Below are 21,913 nucleotides of genomic sequence, written 5' to 3'. Positions count from 1 at the left end.
GTAGTTAGAATAAGAAATTACGAACTCCATGCCATATACATTTTAAAACATCTTAGTTGCTATGTATTTGCAATGTAATTTTTCGAAATTTTACCCCTAAGTGGGTTAAATGGGGGTTTGAAAATTAGGTAGTTCACGCGTACGAAGTCGCGAGAATAAGCTAGTTTTTCCGTACCCCAAAAGGAAAAACGGAACCCTTATACTTTATAGGATCACTTTGTTGTCTGTCAGTCTGTCGAGAAACCTACAGGGTACTTCCCGTTGACCTAGAATCATGAAATTTGGCAGGTAGGTCTTATAGCAGACATTCGGGGGGAAATCTGAAAACCGTGAATTTGTGCTTACATCACACAAAAAAATTTAATTGTGGTCATAAACAAACAAACAATTAGTAGTTTCAATTTTCGAAGTAAGATAACTATATCAAGTGTGGTATCATATGAAAAGGCTTCACTTGTGCATTCTAAAACAGATTTTTATTTATTTTTATGCATCATAGTTTTTGAATTATCGTGTAAAATGTCGTAAAAAACGACTGTAGTACGGAACCCTCGGTGCGCGACCCTGACTCGCACTTGGCCGGTTTTTAAAATAAAAGGCAATTGTAATATTTGTTTTGTAAATTCTGTAATTCCATCTCTCAGTAATGCGCTACAAATGATGTAACATAGCTTACATATACAAGTGTAATCGCGGCCGAGCATTTCCCGCGATAGAAAATAGTTGAGAAAAGTTGCAACAGCGGCCATTGTGCCCGAGCGGTCTTACTACACTACACACGAGGTTTACACGATTTCTTCATACAGTTAATTGCACTTGTACTAATTAATCGCAGAGTTCTTAAGGACTTGGACACACATAACGCGTTTTGGAAACATGTCCAACACGGCTCTTAGATACTGAAATAAAAAGAACTTCGATCTTCGATCTATACGGAATAAAATTTTAGAAACTGTGTTTTACTATATATTCAAAATACAACATTATCGAAAATCAGTTTTTTTAGAGTTTTGGAAAAAATGCTTTTTTGAGTTGAAACAGTTTTGATCTAATAGTTGTGTGAAATGATATTTTTTATGACTTTTTGATTGTAATCCTTCCGCTTATCGTTAGTTACGAAAAATCATCATTCATTTTACTATCAAAGTCATTGCAATAGTCGGGCGCAACCGCTTCCAGAAGCCACTGGTTGATCTTCCCTCTAAACTGCAGCTTTTGCACGTAAGACAGCTTCCTTATGGTCGGCAGAAGACTGACTAGGAACAAGTAATCCGCGTCACCCGTCAGTTCTTCGTCCGTATTCCCTGTTTGTAACTGTTTTGTTATGTTCTTTATCTTGCTATTTATAACACTCTTATTATTTGAATCTGTATTTTGAGAGGTGTCGTAAACCGTAGTAGTGGAAGAACTTGGAGCAAAAGAGGTATTTGATACGTCTTCTGTAGTATGCTCTAGTTTTACAGTGAGTGGGTCATCTGAGTCGTCATTGATAGGCTCCATAGTGACTTCGATATCTGGCATTTCCGATTTTCCTTTCACAATTCCTTTGAGCACTTCTTCCGTTATGAAGGCTAGCACGTCGAAGTATTGCCACTGTGATTGGTCGATTTCCTTTACTATTATTCTCTTTAATTCTTTTCTGAACGCATCCTTCAGGTTCTTCCAGCGTTTTTTCAGGAACTCCTCTGAAAATTAATGAAATTTTATAAGTAAACTAGCTTATGCTCGCGACTTCGTCCGCGTGGACTACAAAATTTCAAAACCCTATTTCACCCCCTTAGGAGTTGAATTTTCAAAAATCCTTTCTTAGCGGAAGCCTACGTCATACCTAATAGCTATCTGCATGCCAAATTTCAGCCCGATCCGTCCAGTAGTTTGAGCTGTGCGTTGATAGATCAGTCAGTCAGTCAGTCAGTCAGTCACCTTTCCCTTTTATATATATAGATATAAATATAAATATATAAGTAAATATAAATGAATAAGTACACAGTATTTTTTTTTATTTGTTTTGTATGCAAAATAGCATTCGCCAAAATGATGCAAATGTGGACCTATATTTCAGTCAGATGTGGTACAGTACGTGGCAAAAGATAAGATACATCGACCTTAAGAAGAAGATTTGTAGGGCATTGTCTCTGAGTCCGACAAAACTTCAAAGGTATGAGTGACAGAGACAACGCTCTACAAAGCCGAAATGTCATTCTAAAAGCCGATGTTCATTATTTTCTGCCGCGAACGCCTATTCCGAACGGAGCTGTTATCGCTATACAATATTAGTTTTAATATTTCATTAATTAAGTAAATTAAGTATTTATTTAAGTGGGTACTAGATGACGCTCGCGACTTCGCGTGGATTCAGATTTTTTAGTTGGTTGGAACTTTTATTTTCCTGGATAAAAAGTAGTTTTTGCTGTCCGGTCTCCGGGATGCAAACTGCTTATCTACCAAATCTCGTCGAAATCGTTTAGACTGATAGATCGACCGTGAAAAGTAACAAACAACCGTAGGTACATATAATATACACTTTCGCATTTACCCCATTTACCTATTACTTAGTATTATTTTGGTTTAAAACTTTTGTGTAAACAAGTTGACGACCTCCCTGGCGCAGTGGTGAGCGCTGTGGTCTTATTAGTGGGAGGTCCCGGGTTCGATTCCTGGCAGGGGTTTGGAATTTTATAATTTCTAAATTTCTGGTCTGGGCTGGTGGGAGGCTTCGGCCGTGGCTAGTTACCACCCTACCGGCAAAGCCGTGCCGCCAAGCGATTTAGCGTTCCGGTACGATGCCGTGTAGAAACCAAAGGGGTATGGGTTTAATAAAAACTGCCATACCCCTTCCAGGTTAGCCCGCTATCATCTTAGACTGCATCTTCACTTACCACCAGGTGAGATTGCAGTCAAGGGCTAACTTGTACCTGAATAAAAAATAAAAATAAAAAGTAGGTACCTGACTTACACAAAAGTTATTAACGCGCGTTAGTATAGCGTACATAATATTATGTATGAACGATACTACTTACTACACGCAATGCAGAACTAAAAACCTTCCCGTAAGACTATTGAAATTAATATAGGAGTTATTCGTTCTTCGGTGCCCAAAAACGCAACGCAAGTCGCAACGTTATTATTATTATTGCATACATTACATTACACCCCGCGACCTATATACCTGTAGCACACGCAGCGTGTAATGCAATGTATCCTATCTTAAATCACGTGGACTGACGACGCATGCGTGACTGACGTATTAGTTAGGTAGCTAAGGTATTCCGTGGCGTGGCGTAGTGCGCGGCGCGGCAAGCGTCCGTCGCCGCGTCGTCGCGTCGGTCGGCTCACTCCCGCCACTTCAATACGTTATACAACGACCGACATAGCTTAGGTAGATAAGTGAGACACATACCATCTTTGCCGAGTTCCGTCGCAATCGCTTTCCACCCTCGCGCCCTGGCTATCTTGTTCTTGTACAAACGACTCGAGAGCTGCCATATTTCAGGGTGGGATTTCACTTGGAGGATGAGTTTCTTGGAGAGCGACATTTACGCGGCAACGGTGACGGGTGAAGCGAACAACGGCCGTGGGAAACTGACGCGGGACGCCCCGCCGCTCGCAGACGCGGCCGCCCCGCTCCCCGCTACCTCCCCGCGGGCTCGCCGCTACCCGCGCGTTGCCTACACTCCCTCCCCGCCTGTTCGCCGCTCTCCGCTCCCCGCCCGGTTGTTTCACGCTCCGCTCATCGCCCGCTGGGTTCCAAGCCCCTCGCTCACTGTCTCGCCGCTCCACGTGCTATTCAATGCGTCATTGACGTCACATCTTTGCACAAAACCGTTCAGCCTAGCACGCATATTGTGATTACAACATTGCTACGATTGCAATTGATTGGCTGAATTGATGCTGAAACTGTGCATGCCCGCGACTTTGTCCGCGTGGATTTAGGTTTTTAAAAGTCCCTTGGGAACTCTCTGATTTTCCGGGATAAAAATTAGCCTATGTCATTCTTCAGGTCTTAAACTATACCAATGCAAAAATCATGTCAATACATGGCTTCGATGCGACGTGATTGAAGGACAAACCAACAAACCAATAAACCAACAAACAAAGACACTTTCGCGTTTATAATAAGGGTAGTGATTAAGAGAGTGTCAACTGTCAGTTAGTCAGAGGTGATTGTGATGGTCATAGCTAGCCTACAAATGTGGTAACATTTGTATAAGACATTACGGAATTCGACGATATTTTGTCCCCAGTTTTAATTTAAATAAACTTATTAACATCTGTACTCAGAGTCGCTTAATCGTTACTTAAGTTTAGTTAAAACGAGACAGAGCTATATATCTCTCACATAAATCTGTCTCGTTTTAACTCAATCTTAGGTAACGATTAACGACTAGTACCACGGTAAGATTTTTTAAACAGCTGTGTCCATCGTCATAAAGAAGTTAAACTAATACTGCTCTGTTATCTTAAACGCCATTAAAGCTCTCTGAAGTTCTTGTGCACAGCATTATGGCTACATAATGACAGTTTAAGCTGGATCCAAGAATCCCAATCTCTGGTTCCGTAGAAAAGGCCTCTTACTCCTTAAGAACTACTTATACTTTATCTAAATGTATAAATGGAAAAGGTGACTAACTGACTGACTGATCTATCAACGCACAGCTCAAACTACTTGACGGATCGGGCTGAAAATTGGCATGCTAATAGCTATTACGAAGTAAGAAGTACGTTAAGAAAGGATTTTTGAAAATTCAACCCCTAAGGGGGTGATAGAGGGTTGAAATTTATGTAGTCCACGCGGACGAAGTCGCCAGCATAAGCTAGTTACCACAATAAATTTAAACAAGCATTGAATGCGTGGGCTAAATGCCAAAAATCGTGGTCGACTAAAGACTTTTAATTATTTTCAAATAAGTATAAGTTTTTGTATTTACAATATTATAATATGACAACCTACAAGAGACCTATGTCCAGCTGTGGACGTCTATTGGTTGATGATGATGATGATGATGATGATATAATATTACATTAAATTAGATTATAAAATATTTATTACAACTATTTACATATAGATTATAATTTATTACTTTTTAAATATTTATTTAAGTAGGTAGTTTTAAATTAATTATTTTTTTGAGATTTTTTATTTTATTTTATTTATCTAATATGTAAATCCTATTGCATGTTTTTGGAAATAAAGGCTATTTTTATTTATTATGAGTTTTTGTAGTAAGTAATACATTAAGTATGTGCTTGTGTTTGTTTGTATGACAGTTCCTGTTTTCCTCAAAAAATACTAGACCTATTTTAATGTGGTAATGGTGGTGGTTAATAAACTCTAGCAATTACCCAATACAGCTTTCAAAGTCAAGACTGAAGATCCCTTAAGATTAATCAGGCCGTTTATGGCGGAACATAAGTTTCCGAGATTACATCATTCGGACAGTTAAACACATCACGCTATCTATGAGTGGGCCACCTGAAGATTCTTATCAACTTGTAATATTTATGCTACAACCTGTTTCATCCAATGCAATGACCTTTCTTATGGATGGTAAGTTAGCGCTTGACTACAAGTACCTACCGATGAATTCAAAAAATTCATTTAACTCAGTATCATTGAGAAGGTGCTACTGCTAGAAATGCTAGAAGTATGTAATATTTTGTTCTTCTATAATCTGTATATCTTATATATATAAAAGGAAAAGGTGACTGACTTACTGACTGATCTATCAACGCACAGCTCAAACTACTGGACGGATCGCGCTGCAACTCCGCATGCAGATAGCTATTATTACGTAGGCATCCGCTAAGAAAGGATTTTTTAAAATTCAACCCCTAAAGGGTTCAAATACGGGTTTGAAATTTGTGTAGTCCACGCGGACGAAGTCGCGGGCATAAGCTAGTATGTATATAAAATTCAAAGTCCTGACTGACTGACTTATATAAATATCAACGCACAGCCTAAACCGCTGATCCTAGAGACATGAAACTTGGAGGGTGTGTTCTTTGTAAAGAGTAGGTATCCACTAAGAAAGGATTTTTCGAAATTCCATCTTTGTAGTCCACGCGGACGAAATTGCGAGCATATGCTAGTTTTTTATACTTGAGTAAGACGCTGCTCTGGCAATCCAATCAATCAGCCTGTATGCGCCCAATTCTGAAAATAGGACTTTTCAAGAGCGCATCATCAAACACCGTCCTCCGCCTTTCTCATCCACCTGCTTCCAGCCACTTTCTTCAGGTCGTCACTCCTGGGGAGGTCATATTATACTGGGCTTACAAATATGCGGTTTGAAATCCAGAACACGTCTGCCCCATCGGCCACGGCCTACGACAATCCTGCCCTGCCCACTGCCACTTCAGCTTATGTTTTTCTACAATTTCCTCGTTCCAGATTTTTTCTCTTAGAGAGACAACCCACATAGCTCGCTTGATAGTAGCACTTGATACTATCACAGCGATAAGCTATCACTTCGTCCGCGTGGATTTAGGTTTTATAAATGCCGTGGAAACTCTACCATTCTCCGGGATAAAAAGTACCCTATGTCGCTCTCCAGGTCCTGAACTATACCCATGCAAAAATCACGTCAATCCGTTGCTCCGTTGCGACGTGATTGAAGGACAAACTAACAAACCAATAAACCAACAAACCAGCAAACAAATACGCTTTCGCATACTAATATCTTCAATTTTATATAATAAGGGTAGTGAACCTAACTCACCTTTAGAAATCAAGCACTTTCATCGAACGCTAAGTACATTGTCATAGCTGTACTAGCTGTACCTAATGTCAGTCTCGATCTTCCAATGACAGGTGAATTGATGGTTCTAAGGCTCCATTTAAACTATCAGCTCACTTCATCATAATAGAGTATAGGGAAATAATACAGGCAGGAAGACGAAAGTTCATTTATTTACTCGCCAATGCTCTACAAGTCTAGAAAGGAAAATTGCAGCGACCGCTAATACCACACATTGTCATAACTGTAACGTCAGTCCCCCAATGATCTCGCCGTGGCAGGTGAATTGACGGTTCTCGAGGCTCCATTTAAAGCATCAGCTCTCTTGGCCATAATGGAACATAGGGAAATAGTACAGTAGGCAATAAATAGTGATTTGCGTCGGCATTCGCTCCGAAACGTCATCGTTTGAACGGCCAAGGCGGACTGTGATGGAGTCCCTTCGGCTGTGGTCCAAATGAACAGCGTTTACATGTTGTTATGTAAATGTTGTACAGAAGCAGGCGTTACTTTGCGAAAATCCATGATATACCAAACCAAAAGATTAATTTGCTATAATCCGCTGAAACAGGTCGAATCTGTATGGTGCAACATGCAACATGCGACATGTACCGCCCACCCTCCCACTGCCAAACATGCAGGAAAAAGCAGCCACCAGGCAAGCAATACGCACCACCACCACGCAGCACCACACAAATCCAAAACACACTCGACGCACGTTTCGCCTCTCCATCTCCTGACGATCCTCCGATGTCGGGGCGAAACGTGCGTCGTAAGCTCCCATACAAAACAAAAAGGAACGTATTTTCACGGACTCGGATTGGATGAGTAACACTGAAAATATTGCGACTTTTATAATTTGAAAAGAGTAGACATCTGCTAAATTTTTAAACGGTAATTCTTAGTGGAATCCGTTACTAGTGGGGAGTCTTCCAACGCTGCGCTTTCCGGTGCGAGGTCGAAATTCCAGCACCTTGGGACACGTCTGTCGGTATTTCGAACTAAATGCTCTGACCATTGCCACTTCAACCTATTGAGCTACGTCTGTTACTCTGGTTCTCGTATGGATCTCTATACAAGAGACATACCATGAATGAAAAAAAAAATACACAGGACATAAATAGATTATTTACTGTTGTACCTTGTACCATACGCGATCAATCATTAAAGCCCGCAGCCGTTCGCGACGTATATTTTGTACGACGCTCGAATGCCATGTAAATGTTTCCAGGTTAATCTATGAGTACGAGTGCTTGCAACTATTGAAAAATGATGCATCGATTTATATTTATAAAGTACTTAGGTAATTTTCTCAAAAGCGGAAATGTATGGTTCAACTTTGTTCAATATGAGCTTCTCTCTCAGATCTCTTGCAGGCAGTGACGTGCAGTTCATAGACATTAAGTCACTGCTTACTCTATTCATAATGGATTGATGCTTATATTCCTCTAGGATCCAATCCAATACATCAGCCTGTTTGCGTCCACTGCTGGACATAGGCCTGTCCAAGAGCGCGCCACCAAACACGGTCCTCCGCCGTTCTCATCCATCCGCTCCCTACCACCTTCTTCAGGCCATCGGTCCAGCGGGCTGGAGGTCGTCCCACACTGCGCTTACCGGTACGTGGTCTCCACTCCAGAACACGTCTGCTCCATCGGCCGTCGGTTCTGCGACAGACATGACCTGCCCATTGCCACTTCAGCTTGCTAATCCTTTGAGCTGTCGGTCGCTTTTGTTCTTCTGCGAATTTCCTCGTTCTGGATTTTATCCCTGAGAATGATACCCAACATAGCTCGCACGCTCCACGATTCCGCTCCACACGTCATCACAGGTAGGACACACTCATTGAAGACCTTAGTCTTCCTTCCTTTAAGACCTGCTTATAAATAGGTTCCTATTTAACAACTGCTTGCCCTGGCTATAAGCCCTATGCACGTATAAGATAAATGGTTAGAGTTGCTATTTATTTCTTGAAATTGCTACTAAACTCTTTAGATTTTGCTTAAGAATTAATTCTAAACCATAGACATTTTATTTGTAAACAGAGGCACGTCAAAATGATAGAAAAATACTACAGACGTGACAGAACAATTAACAGATTATAAATGGCAAATCTATGGTACTTACATGGCGAAACTTAATTAAGATTTTATTATATTTTAGAAATAAAGTAATTGTAGATTTAAATAGAGTATAATGTGGTATTTAAAGTATATAAATTTAGTAGAGTTTAAACTCTATTGACTCTATTGAATTTAATCTTTACATGGTATCACTATATTTTTATACAGAGGGTGGGAGTTAATCCCAGCCTATAAATGGTTCTGCTTTGACGGTAGAAATCATTAATTTTCCTATTTTTAATAAGAAGCTGTGACATACCTACAGGTACGAATATTGTTGATTTTATATTTCTATTGTTATACTATGTATGTTGTTTAATGTGTAATTTGTTATTCAACTGGTATTCCTTTGTAATAGTTTATGCTTATACCCGATGTGGGTTGGATATGTTATGGTAATACCATAGTTGTATCTATTTTTCAATAATTGTGGATAGACACCGCCGAGTTTTTTCTTGCCAGTTCTTTCTCTCGGTAGATATGCTTTTTCGAACTGGCGGTAGATTTTTCTTAAAGGAAATAATAAATTATTTAATGATAAAGCAATAAGTAATGGTAAAGATAAACTTTGATATGGAGGGATTTTTCCCTGAATAAAACAGTTTATTTCCTTATACAATCTTTTATTTTGTTTTCTACCTTCAACCACGCCCTAGCTTATTGATAACGAATTAAGGTTTAGGCTCTCAGTAGGTGATTCCTGACTCTATTGTCTCTATACTTCTGAGGCTAATCTAGCACACGCCACTGCTTACAGGCAACCAAAAGCTCATCTTATTCGTTTATCTATTCCGTAGATGGAGAAAAAAAATATTCTTAGTCTAATCAACAGATTTGTATAGATTCATGTTCACAAAATAAATTTCAAAGCACAGGTATAAACTTGATTAAGTAATACTTTCAGAACTTCTCTTGCGGGCTCATCTTTTACGTTTCTAGGTCCAATAGGTTAATCATAGATTCTAATATATAAAAAGAAAAGGTAATAAGGACTGACTGATCTATCAACGCACAGCTCAAACTACTGAACGGATCGAGCTGAAATTTGGCATGCAGATAGCTATTATGACATAGACATCGCTAAGGGGTAAACTAGAAATTTGTGTAGTCCCCGCGGACAAAATCGCGAGCATAAGCTAGTTTGTCATAAATACATAATTTGAACCGCTCATTTTCTAGAGTGTGTTAAAGAGCAAAATAAATCTCAAAGCATATAAACTTAAACAAACACTACTAACACAAAGCTTTTAAGAACACGCGTGCCTGATAAGAGTGATAAGTTATCTACAACAATAAGCTTAAAGCTTCGTTTACTTAAATCGGCTGTAAAACCTTTTTTATTGCACTTGTAACGGTTTACTTGAAGTTTATGTAGGTAAGTAAGGTACTTAACATTACTGTGAATAAGTATAAAACTAACCTTTTGTTATTAAGTAACACACACGTTTGACTTTTAGTAAAATAAATTGCAAGAATATTTCACGTAGCTAAATTATCTGGCTTGTTTGTCACGTATTTACCTACTAGCTGATGCCCGCGACTTCGTCCGGGTGGAATTAGGTTTTTAAAAATCCCCTGGGAACTCTTTTATTTTCCAAGATAGCCTATGTCACTCTCCAGGTCTTCATTGAACGGATTGACGTGATATCTTGCATGGGTATAGACCCATGCAAGATATCACGTCAATCCGTTACACCTTTGCGCCGTGATTGAAAAACAAACCAACAAACCAATAAACCAACAAACAGACACACTTTCGCATTTATAATAAGGGTACTGATATAAGGGTACTGATTTTTGGAAAATTCACACCGTGAAAGATAAATTCTCAAAATCGACGTACGTTTGTAGTTTCTTACGTAGACGTAGTAGAAGTTTCTTGTATTGATCTCGTCCATGCCCTTTATCGATCTTATTACACGGCAAAAGTCTTCCCAAATCATCAAAAGATTTATAATCGTTACTAAATTAAGTCCAACTAGACTTTGTCTTTGTTTGAAATTTTTATTTATGAGGCTTGACGTGACGATTTGAGGCTTGAGTTTAAATATGGAAAATAAGCAATCTACTTTTAAGGTAAGTATAATAATTGATAAAATGCGAAAGTATTTCTGTCTGTCTAAAGCCCCAAATTTTGGCAAACAGATGAATTCCTTGCACCATAAAAGATATGATTGAAACTTTTTCTACTGGAAAATCAAATAGATCGGTCTCGATTTTTAAATAACCTAAAACAACGCGAATGAAGTTGCAGGCATGAGCTAGTTTAAAAAAAAAAGTGGGCACAAAAATATTTCAATCCATACTAATATTATAAATGCGAAAGTGTGTCTGTCTGTCTGTCTGTCTGCTAGCTTTTCACGGCTCAACCGTTCAACCGATTTTTGACGAAATTTGGTACACAGGTAGCTTGTAACCCGGGGAAGGACATAGGCTACTGTTTATCCCGGAAAATTTAAGAGTTCCCACAGGAATTTTAAAACCTAAATCCACGCGTACGAAGTCGCGGGCATCAGCTAGTGCATATTAAACTCTCCTTAACACAGAGCAGGAACAAAAACGTTTATTTATTCGAAGCTTGATTGCTTATTGTATTGTAATGGGACACAATGATCGAGTGTCGTCATAAAGCCGGCTCTACACGCGCGATTTATATCGTCATTAATTAGGCAAGTCGTGATAAAATCTAATACAATTTAAAAGTATTATCAGATTATTTATTTGAAGGTATTAGGTAGCGTGATGTCGCTTCGTCGTTCCCTGGACATTCATCAAGCTAACTTTAACATGGTATAGAAAGCGGAACACAACGAGAGAAACTTGGAGATATTTATCTTATTATATTCATCGTATTATCGTATTAATCATTCTAAAGACTGTCCTAAGCTGTGACAATAATCCTAAAGGCAAGAACTTTACCCGCGTCATAAACGTCGTAGTTTCGAGGTCTGAGGAATCCTTTCGATTGATTTATCGCTTCTACATAATGGCAGTATAACAGTACTATTAGTCCTTTTGGCTTGGTGTTATTTGTATGACGGCAAAATGCGTGTCAGAAGTCAGAACTCAGAGCACGCATAAGGTAGTGCCATGCTATTCGCTAACTTTGGCGATCATTACTTCTAAAAACGGTAGTTTTTAGGGTTCCGTACCTCAAAAGGAAAAACGGAACCCTTATAGGATCACTTTGTTGTCTGTCTGTCTGTCTGTCTGTCCGTCTGTCTGTCAAGAAACCTACAGGGTACTTCCCGTTGACCTAGAATCATGAAATTTGGCAGGTAGGTAGATCTTATAGCTGACATTTGGGGAAAAATCTGAAAACCGTGAATTTAGGGTTAGATCACACACAAAAAAATTAAATTGTGGTCATGAACCAATAATTAGTATTTTCAACTTTCGAATTGAGTGACTATATCAAGTGGGGTATTATATGAAAGGTCTTCACCTGTACATTCTAAAACAGTTTTTTATTTTTTTATGCATCATAGTTTTTGAATTATCGTGCAAAATGTCGAAAAAATACGACTGTAGTACGGAAGCCTCATTGCGCGAGCCTGACTCGCACTTGGCCGGTTTTTTTTTATTAATAAATGTCTCGTGCTGACCTGGAGGTTTTATTTCTTTCTGCAGAACCTCGGTGTGCAGAACTCACCACGTCACATCTGTCTTAAAAAACTTGTCAATGATTTAAAATACCTATTTAACGAGGTATTGCTCGAGGAGTAAATCAAGTTTCCATCACGCTGGCCAAGTGCAGATTGGCAGACTTCACGCGCCTTTGAGAACATTGTGGAGAACTCAGGCATGCAGGTTTCCTGACGATATTTCCCTTCACCGTTAAAGCAAGTGATATTTAATTGCTCAAAAGACACACAGCTCCGAAATGTTAGAGGTTCGTGCCCGGGCTTGAACAAGGACGCTGACGTCTTAACTATTGACTGGGTTATCACCGCTTTGACTACTTTGACTTGTACTAAAGTGAGATGAAGGTATAGCCATGCCCTAAGACAACAATATCTTAAGAGTATGTCGCTCACATAGGACGAGCTCCAGATGGAATCGAAAGTGGGTCACATGACAATGCTGCGCGGTAATTACTGGCCACAATGGGGTATTGTGCTCGGCGACATTTCCGCTGCATGCATGCATCCTGCTCGCCGTCCGAGCCGAGCGGGACATGCGGATGTGCATTTGTCTATGGTGCATATCATTAGCACGAAATATGTACCTTTTTATGTGAAACTAACCGAACCCGCTTCGCTGGCGTTGAATTTCCGAAAAATTATTTCGTAGAACTACGTTATAGAGAAAACTTTGCTAAATCTTTAGTTTCTAGACCCAGTGGCTTAAGTCATAGCCAACTAAAAGCTAACTGGTCAAAGTAGAAGAAAAACATCTTTGCTTGCTCGTTGGAGGATAATTTCGAGCAGAACCATAAAGAGTATCGAGAGATCGCGTTTCGAGAGCGTTACCTAAATTCCCCTCAACTTTGCCCGTGACCAACAATTTTTGTAAGTGTCCAGGATTACTGCAGGCACTTTGAAATAGTCCAATGTATACCGCAGACATGAACGTCGTCGACGGCTGGTATGGTAACTGGTTATTTAGAGCAGGTGAGAGTGGATAGGGGCTTACTTGTCATCGAACAATTTTTTACCCAGTTGGGAAATTTTGTCGAGCAGAACTATCAATGGTTATTACATTGAGTTACATAAATTCTCCTTCAACTTTGCCTGTAACCAACAAGTTTTTGTAAGTTTCCGGGATTGCTGGAAGCATTTCGAAATGGTCCAATGTATACCGCAGACATGAACGTCGTCGACGGCTGGTATGGTAACTGGTTATTTAGAGCAGGTAAGGGTGGTTAAGGGCTAACTTGTCATCAAAGAAGATAAACAATTTTTTACCCAGAAGAGGATTTTTTTCAGGCAGAACCATCAAAGGTGTGCTCCACAGATCGCCTTTCGACTGATTGAGTAACATACATTCCCCTTCAACTTTGCCTGTGACCAACAATTTTTGTAAGTTTCTGGGATTGTTGGAGGCACTTCGAAGTCATCCAATATACGCCGCAGACAATTGACTTCGTCGACGATAACTGGTTGTTATACTGGTGGTTAAGGGCTAACTTGCCACTGAAGAAATTTAACAATTTTTTGTCTAGGTGGAAGATTCTTTCAAGCAGAACTCTCCAAACTATATGGTCCAGAGATCGGGTTTTATAGAGTAGGTAACCTAAATTCTGAGAACACTTCAGGTCGAGGAGTACGCCCTACGGACGTACAAACTTCTCAATATTTTTATTCTGTTATCTAAACAAACGATCGTATATCCAGCAAAGATAAGATCTTGATTCGCCAACTCGAGAATTGGAAGCGATTAACGATTCAACTTTTTAATCGATTCTGTTAATTATATGAACATTGTGTGCGGTTCAGTGGGCCGGTGATGTATGCGATACAAGGCTTCGCGTGTTGCTTTGTTTATGTTTTTTTTTTAACGATTATTAAAGCTGCTTTGTCTTTGTTACTATCTGAACACAAATTCATTTAACAAAGTACAAAACAAATCATTAGCTGACAAAAAAAGTTTTATGTAGTCACTAGTCATGTTTTATCATCGTCTGAAAGACATAGCAGGGTTTGTTTGTGTGCATTTAGCCAAAACTGTAATCAATGTGCTGTACCTGTATTTTGCTAAGCAACGATTCAACTGACTATGGATGTGTTAAGAAAGGTCAGAATCACCCAGAAAGCGTTGATAGATCAATCAGTCACCTTTTCCTTTTATATAATTAGAATTATAGTTTATAAAAAAATACTTTGAATTATTTTCGTTACCCATTAGTGTTAAAAAGTGAAAGTGATTTATGTAATCGAATATGAGACGTTCGTTAATTAGCGATAAAATGTTATAAATATGGTAGATTATATTGTCAGAATTTATTATTATCGTTTCATTATTAGAACATGAACCGCACGGACTGGTTTTATATTATATTTTATTAGTTAGAAAAAAATGTGTTAAGAGACACCACAATCTATTCCTTTTTAATTTACGAGGTTTATCAATGAGTTTTATTATTGCGGTTAATATACGAGTATTATGCTGCCGTGGCGTGAAAGACATAGATGCATCAAAGCACTGCTTACCCTAGTTAAATTAGCTACTACGCGGCAGAAAGTTATGTACATCGACCTTTAGAAGGAGATCGCCAGTTAGTCAGCTTTTCCTTGTATGTATATAAATTCCTCCTTCCCCCTTCAACCATCGTACCACAAGGCATCGCCAAGGTCTGCACCCGTACGTAGTCGAAATTCCACGGATACGTACGAAGAGATTTGCCTCCTCATTTCTACTTCGAACCGCTATAATTTGGAACACCCTTCCAGCATCAGTTTTTCCCTCCAATTATAATATGGGTACCTTTAAGTCGAGAGTGAATAGGTATCTTCTACGCAAGCGCGCTCTAGGGCAGTCTAAGATTGAGCTGGATCATCACTTGCCACCAGGTCTGATTACAGCCAAGTGCTAGTCTATAAATTAAAAAAAACCGGCCAAGTGCGAGTCAGGCTCGCGCAATGAGGGTTCCGTACTACAGTCGTATTTTTTCGACATTTTGCACGATAATTCAAAAACTATGATGCATAAAAATAAATAAAAATCTGACCTTTCATATGATACCCCACTTGATATAGTCACTCACTTCGAAAGTTGAAAATACTAATTATTAGTTCATGACCACAATTTAATTTTTTTTGTGATCTAACCCTAAATTCACGGTTTTCAGATTTTCCCCCAAATGTCAGCTATAAGATCTACCTACCTGCCAAATTTCATAATTCTAGGTCAACAGGAAGTACCCTGTAGGTTTCTTGACAGACAGACAGACAGACAGACAGACAGACATCAAAGTGATCCTATAAGGGTTCCGTTTTTGTTTTTGAGGTACGGAACCCTAAAAAGGATTATGGATATTAATGTGGATGCAATCCTACCGTCTCTATACATCTAATCGTTTTCAGGTCACATGTACACCTTGCTCGACAGCGCAGACAACCTGTAATTGGTCCGAATATGGAACAGTATTCGTAGGTATAACCTAATAGGACGCGCTTTGCTAATAAGCCGACGTCGCTAGTGATTTGCATCCTTGCACATAGGGCTGTCACATTTATTTATCTAAGTATATAAAACGAAAAGCTGACTGACTGACTGACTGATCTATCAACGCACAGCTCAAACTACTGGACAGATCGTACTGAAACTTGGCATGCAGATAACTATTATAATGTAGACATGCACTAAGAAAGAAATTTTGAAAATACAAGCCTACGGGGGTAAAAAGGGAGTTTTGAAATTTGTGTAGTGTAGGATAAAGTCGTGGGAATAAGCTAGTGCTACTATATATGCAATTCTTCTACGGGGTGATTTGCTTACTTACACTAGAAATCATGGTCAAGATAGGGACTTCTGTCTTGACTATGAATTCCGGTGTTAGAGTTGTCAAAGTCAAAGTCAAATGATTTATTCAAAATAGGTAATAAATATCATTCCTTCAGTTGGACGCTGAATTATAACCACCGAGCTTATTTGACACTAGCTTATGCTCGCGACTTCGTCCGCGTGGACTACAAAATTTCAAAACCCTATTTCACCCCCTTAGGAGTTAAATTTTCAAAAATCCTTTCTTAGCGGATGCCTACGTCATAATAGCTATCTGCATGCCAAATTTCAGCCCGATCCGTCCAGTAGTTTGAGCTGTGCGTTGATAGATCAGTCAGTCAGTCACCTTTTCCTTTTATATATATATATATATATATAGATATATAATATATATATATAGAAGATTATTTTTAATCCATTGAATGTTTTCTATGAATAATAATTATTTTGATATCACGCAGTGAAGCAGTGATGTAGGACCAACCAATATCAAATGCGCTCGGCGGAGGCTATCATTCGGTTTTGAACTGAGTTAGCGAATCACCCCGCTCTGTTCTGTCGTTACATGTATATACCTAGTCGTTGCAGGTAGGTACACCTGGCTCAGCCAGCGCAGTTAGCCAGTTAGCGTGGATTTAATCAGTTCTTTGGTCTTCACTTTTTACTTTTTATACACTACTACAGCATTACGCTGAGGCAATTCCCTTTTTTTGGGACAGTTTTGCGCCACAGACACGCATTCGGGTTTATGTCAGACATTTATTTTATTCTATTTTAGATTAATTTTACTGTAATTCCATGCAATTCGGCTGGGAAAATCGCCGCCTCTATACACGTATGATAGATGGTGTACCTACGTCGTACACTATCTATCGGAGCTAAGTACGGTGGTTTTCTCGGTTGAAATGCATGGAAAGCCTACGTACCTATTAGTTAAGTATTTGTAATCTTTTTTTTTGTCTTCATGCTTTGTTTTTTTATTTGTTTTGTTTATGTACGTTTGTCTGGTGTTGTTGTGTTTTGTACTATGCGCTATGGTCCCAAATAAAAGGTTTTTTTTTTTACTTTAGTTATTAGGTCAATCGCTTCGTACTAATAAGAGCGCCGACGACGTCGCTAGTGATTTGCATCCCTACACACAGGGCTGCCAAAAATCACTTAACTGTTTATTTATTGAGTTGACTTACTTTCTGTCTCTATGCAATCTTTACTAGTATGTGTGTACACCTTGCTCCACAGCGCACTCAGCCTGTAATTGGAGCTGTTCCGTATTCGTGGGTATAATCTATTAGGACGCCAACACGGCGTGCCCGCGTCTCGCGGCCGCTCTTTGCTAATAAGAGCGCCGACGTCGCTAGTGATTTGCATCCATACACACAGGGCTGTCACTTCACTATTAATTACCAATTAAGAACCATAAAAAATAATACTGTTCTACATAAAACACGTTATATCGTGTCAGTTAAATCCGTATACCCTCAAATTGAAATTTCCAAATTAAAATCTTTATTTTTTGCAAAATATAGGTACACTTTTCAAATGTCAATAGTCCATACTAATATTATAAATGCGAAAGTGTGTCTGTCTGTCTGTCTGTCTGCTAGCTTTTCACGGCCCAACCGTTTAACCAATTATGATGAAATTTGGTACAGAGTTAGCTTATATAACGGGAAAGGACATAGGCTACTTTTTGTCCCGGAAAATTAAAGAGTTCCTACGGGATTTCAAAAAACCTAAATCCACGCGTACGAAGTCGCGGGCATCAGCTAGTTGTAAATATGTGACGTAAGTAGTGGCGCTAATAATTACTTCAACTTAAACTAAAGCTGAAGCTTAAAAAACTAAAGAAACTCATTCATTTGACCCATTTTTCCACACTCCCAGTTAAATATTTTATCATTAAGTTTCCTCTGAAACTAGAATAATTATAGTTGGTTGGATGTATCGTTGGTTGGTCGTATGGAACAAGAGATTCGTACTCGTAACGCATGTATAACGTCTTCGTGACTCAGATAAGACAGATTTGGGACAGTTAAGCCTTTACAAGAAAAATAATGAATGAAATCTACTAGTTGACAAAATGTATGGTGTAATATTTCCTAAATAATTCAAATTAATTACTAACCGATGCCCGCGACTTCGTACTCGTGAATTCAGATTTTCAAAAAATCCCGTGAAAACTTTTGCGGGATAATAAGTAGGCTATGCCACTCTCCAGGTCTTAAAACTATAGCCATGCAAAAACTCACGTCGATTCGTTGCTCCGTTGCGACGTGATTTAAGGGCAAACCAACAAACCTACAAACCAACAAACGAACACACTTTCGCATTTATAATATGGGTAGTGATTTAGGTTGTGCCAGCCCTGCAAGCACGTCTGCCCCGTCTTGTAACGTATGTGGAGCGCGTTACCGCACGTCACTACACGTCACTACGCGTCGGTACGCGATAGTCGGCCCATTTCATGTGCGGTTTATATGTACTCGTACCTACTTCACGCGGACGTCTTTCGACGTTTTAATGATATCTCACTTTATCCAAATTGATTTTCCTACTATGTTCATGGTTACGACAATTTAATCAGTTAAGAGTTAATTTCATTTATTTATTTCATTTAAGTATTTATTTATCGGATCCATCAAAGTTCGAATCAAAGTGCACAAGCGTACGTGCCTACTTTTTTCATAACGGCTACATCAAACCGTGTTTTTACAAATACATACGAATATGGATCGAATATTTAGGAGTTCATAAACGCACTCTCCCAAGCTAAAGAAACTCTCCTAAAGAAACTTAAAAAATCTTTTTGAATTTTTTTATTGTTATAAGTCCCGCAAATTGCTATTGTGCTGGAACCATGTTCACTAACATCGAAATGACGGCATTTTGACGTCAGCTGAAATAAAAATATACCAATTACCATCAGCTCGAAACTTCAGTCTAGTGCTGACGTCACTAAAATGGCGGCCACGCGCATTAGCAATTTGCGGGCCTTATATCTAAGCGACGGACGCTGTTTTAATGAGTATTAAAATATCACTAGATATATAGTATGATTCGCCATTTGTCTAATAAGAACCAATATTAGCTACATTGTATTAAAGGGGCTTGTAAAGGACGGATACCTGTCCTAGAAAACGGTGTCGATTTTCGTTATCTTATCACCTGTCAAGCAGTAGATAAGAGTAAGAAGGGACTGAAGTACGCAGCCTATGTACAAATACGTAAGTAAAGTGAAGGCAAGCGGTGGTCTGACATTTACGCCTAGCGCACACCGGGGACGCGACGGGAGATAGCGGCACGTTGCTATGGCATGCTTAGGGATGCAACAGCATGCTGAGGGATGTCACGGCAACTTTTCAACTGCGTTGCATAGTTGGCAGCGGATGCCGATTGGCAAAATTCCCTGCTTTGCCGTCCCTGGTGTGCGCCCCCTCGGCATTCCGCGGGATGACTCTGTAGCTGCCGGCATGCCACGGCATCTAATAGACAGCTGATAACCGCAGTATGTGCTGACCGGTGGCAAAATCTCTTGCCCTGCAGTCCCTGGTGCACGCTGGCTCTCAGCATTCCACGAGATATCTCGGTAGCTGTCGGCATGCCACGGCATCTACTCGTAATAAGCTGCCATCAATGTGTACCGGTCGGTGGCAAAATCTTTTAGGCTGCAGTACCTGGTGTGCGCTGATCCTCGGCGTTACGCGGGATATCTTGGTAGCAGCCGGCATGCCTCGGCATCAAATAGGCCGCTGACATCATCAGTGTGTGTATGCCGGTGGTAAAATCCCCTACCCTGCAATCCCTGGTGTGCGCTGGCCTTTACCGAGTGCTTCGCGAAATTATCCTCAGCTCCGGAATCAGCATCTGTGACGGAGTGATTGTCTATCTTGAAACGAGATCAAGTCAAGAGATAAGAGCGAGTGGCTGTGAGGAAAAGCTACGAGAAATAGCTAGTTATCTAGAGTTCTTGCATTTGCTATATTAGGTAGGGTACATAAATTTAAACAATGTATAAAAACAAGTTGCGGCTAATTATGCTGTACACAAATCTCTAAACTAAATTGACACATTTAAATCTACTGTCTACCTTTTTCCTTAGGGAGTATTCCTAAAGGAATAGCAATAGATTTAAACCTGTCGTTTTAGTTTAAAGATTGTGTACAACAAAATTAGATACATTCTTAAACAATCAATGAAATTCTGAGTTACAAAATGACGTGGAAGGGCTTTACAATTTACATTTTAGCTTCCCATAAGGTAGCAGATGCTTGACATCGTCGTCCCGGAGTCCGACTCGCCTATGACCGGTTTTTTAAAACGCTGCATCTTGTCACTCACACTAAACGCCAATGGTTCACTTCCTACCTGCGGCTTTGTTTGCATTACTATTACGCGGCGGTGATATCGATGCTTTTTGTATCGAATAGCGGTGCCCGGGGGATCGACTCGGAGCGACTCCAAACCGGGCTGCGGTCAGATTGACTCGATTGTCTGTTTTGCGGCTTTCTTAAACCTTGGTTCAAATGAAACGCGCGGCGGAACGGCTGGACATCATACAGAACTCGTCTGTTCGCATGTACGATTAGTGATGTCATACCATATTCAAATACCTACTTATCTTTATTTTAAGTAATAGTCATATCAGATAAATTAAAACCAGTTCAGCAAGCAGAGAAATGAGAAGAGCCGGCAAGAAACTTAGCAGATTACTAAACGTTACATTATTTAGCTATATACAAGTACGATAAAGTTTAGTATTTAGCAATGAAATAACTTGACTTCTAATTTCCTTATGCACAAAATCACGGTGATCTGTTGCTCCGTTGCGACATGATTAAAGGACAAACCAACAAACAAACACACTTTCGTATTATATGCAGGTAAAAAGGCAGAAGCACTCACATTGTAACGTACGACGACAACATAAGGAGCGGGGTTTCAAATCCCTTTTTTTTTAACAAACATAATGAGCAAGCGATTAGGCGGGTCACCTGATGTTAAGTAATTACCGTTGCTAATGAACATTTGCAACACCAGAGGAACTACCAATGCGTTGCCGGCCTTCATTCATTCCTTTGGTAATTTTGGCACCGCTGAAATCGCGCCACGCTAGCACGCGTTTTGTGTATTTCAAGCTTTATCTGTTTGATGTTCCCTGCTGTCGCATCACGCTTTTCACTCTGTTACATCTAACACTGGTAGCGTTTAATGTTATTTGGCGGTTCGGCTAAAGCTCGTTCGTTCATACTTCAAATTGCATCTCATCTGTTAATTTTCTAGATGGGAAGACGACAGAGTGGCTTTCAATGCATTCATTAACTTTGAGATGAGCTGGTGAGTATGGAGGCGCGACTTTTGGACCACAGTTTGTAAATATAACAACTCACAGTATTTATTTTGGAGACCGAGTTCCGTTTTCCATTTAGCATTTTTCTGTGGGTTCTTGGTGGGTTCACTTTACGTAAAAGAATAAGTAAGGTGACTTCGTGTGCAATAGGTAGGTATAATACTCATCCATACTAATATTATAAGTGTGAATGTGCGTTTGTCTGTCTGTCTGCTAGCTTTTCACAGCCCATTCTTTCAACCGATTTTGATGAAATTTGG

General features: G+C 39.6%; 2 protein-coding genes across 5 annotated transcripts in view; one reads left to right on the top strand and one right to left on the bottom strand.

The window, feature by feature from the left end:
- Positions 1–21,913, top strand: part of osp (myosin phosphatase Rho interacting protein outspread) — a 398,510-nt gene that overhangs the window by 303,679 nt on the left and 72,918 nt on the right. The window lies entirely within an intron of this gene.
- LOC117996679 (uncharacterized) lies at positions 597–3,573 on the bottom strand. The gene is made up of 2 exons (XM_034984803.2): positions 3,401–3,573; positions 597–1,685 (listed from the first exon to the last, which is right to left on the bottom strand). The coding sequence occupies exons 1-2, from the start codon at positions 3,534–3,536 to the stop codon at positions 1,114–1,116; spliced, it is 708 nt and encodes a 235-aa protein (XP_034840694.1). The 5' UTR covers positions 3,537–3,573; the 3' UTR covers positions 597–1,113.

Source organism: Maniola hyperantus, chromosome 3, assembly GCF_902806685.2.
Source record: "Maniola hyperantus chromosome 3, iAphHyp1.2, whole genome shotgun sequence".
Taxonomy (NCBI): domain Eukaryota; kingdom Metazoa; phylum Arthropoda; class Insecta; order Lepidoptera; family Nymphalidae; genus Maniola; species Maniola hyperantus.
Note: the sequence above shows the minus strand (reverse complement) of the source record. Positions and strands in the feature narration are given on the sequence as shown.

Excerpts from the sequence above, each read along its gene's own strand:
- LOC117996679 (XM_034984803.2), bottom strand. The coding sequence starts at position 3,536 with ATGTCGCTCTCCAAGAAACTCATCCTCCAAGTGAAATCCCACCCTGAA. Across the intron at positions 1,686-3,400 it reads GACGGAACTCGGCAAAGATG|AGGAGTTCCTGAAAAAACGC; the intron begins GTATGTGTCTCA and ends ATTAATTTTCAG.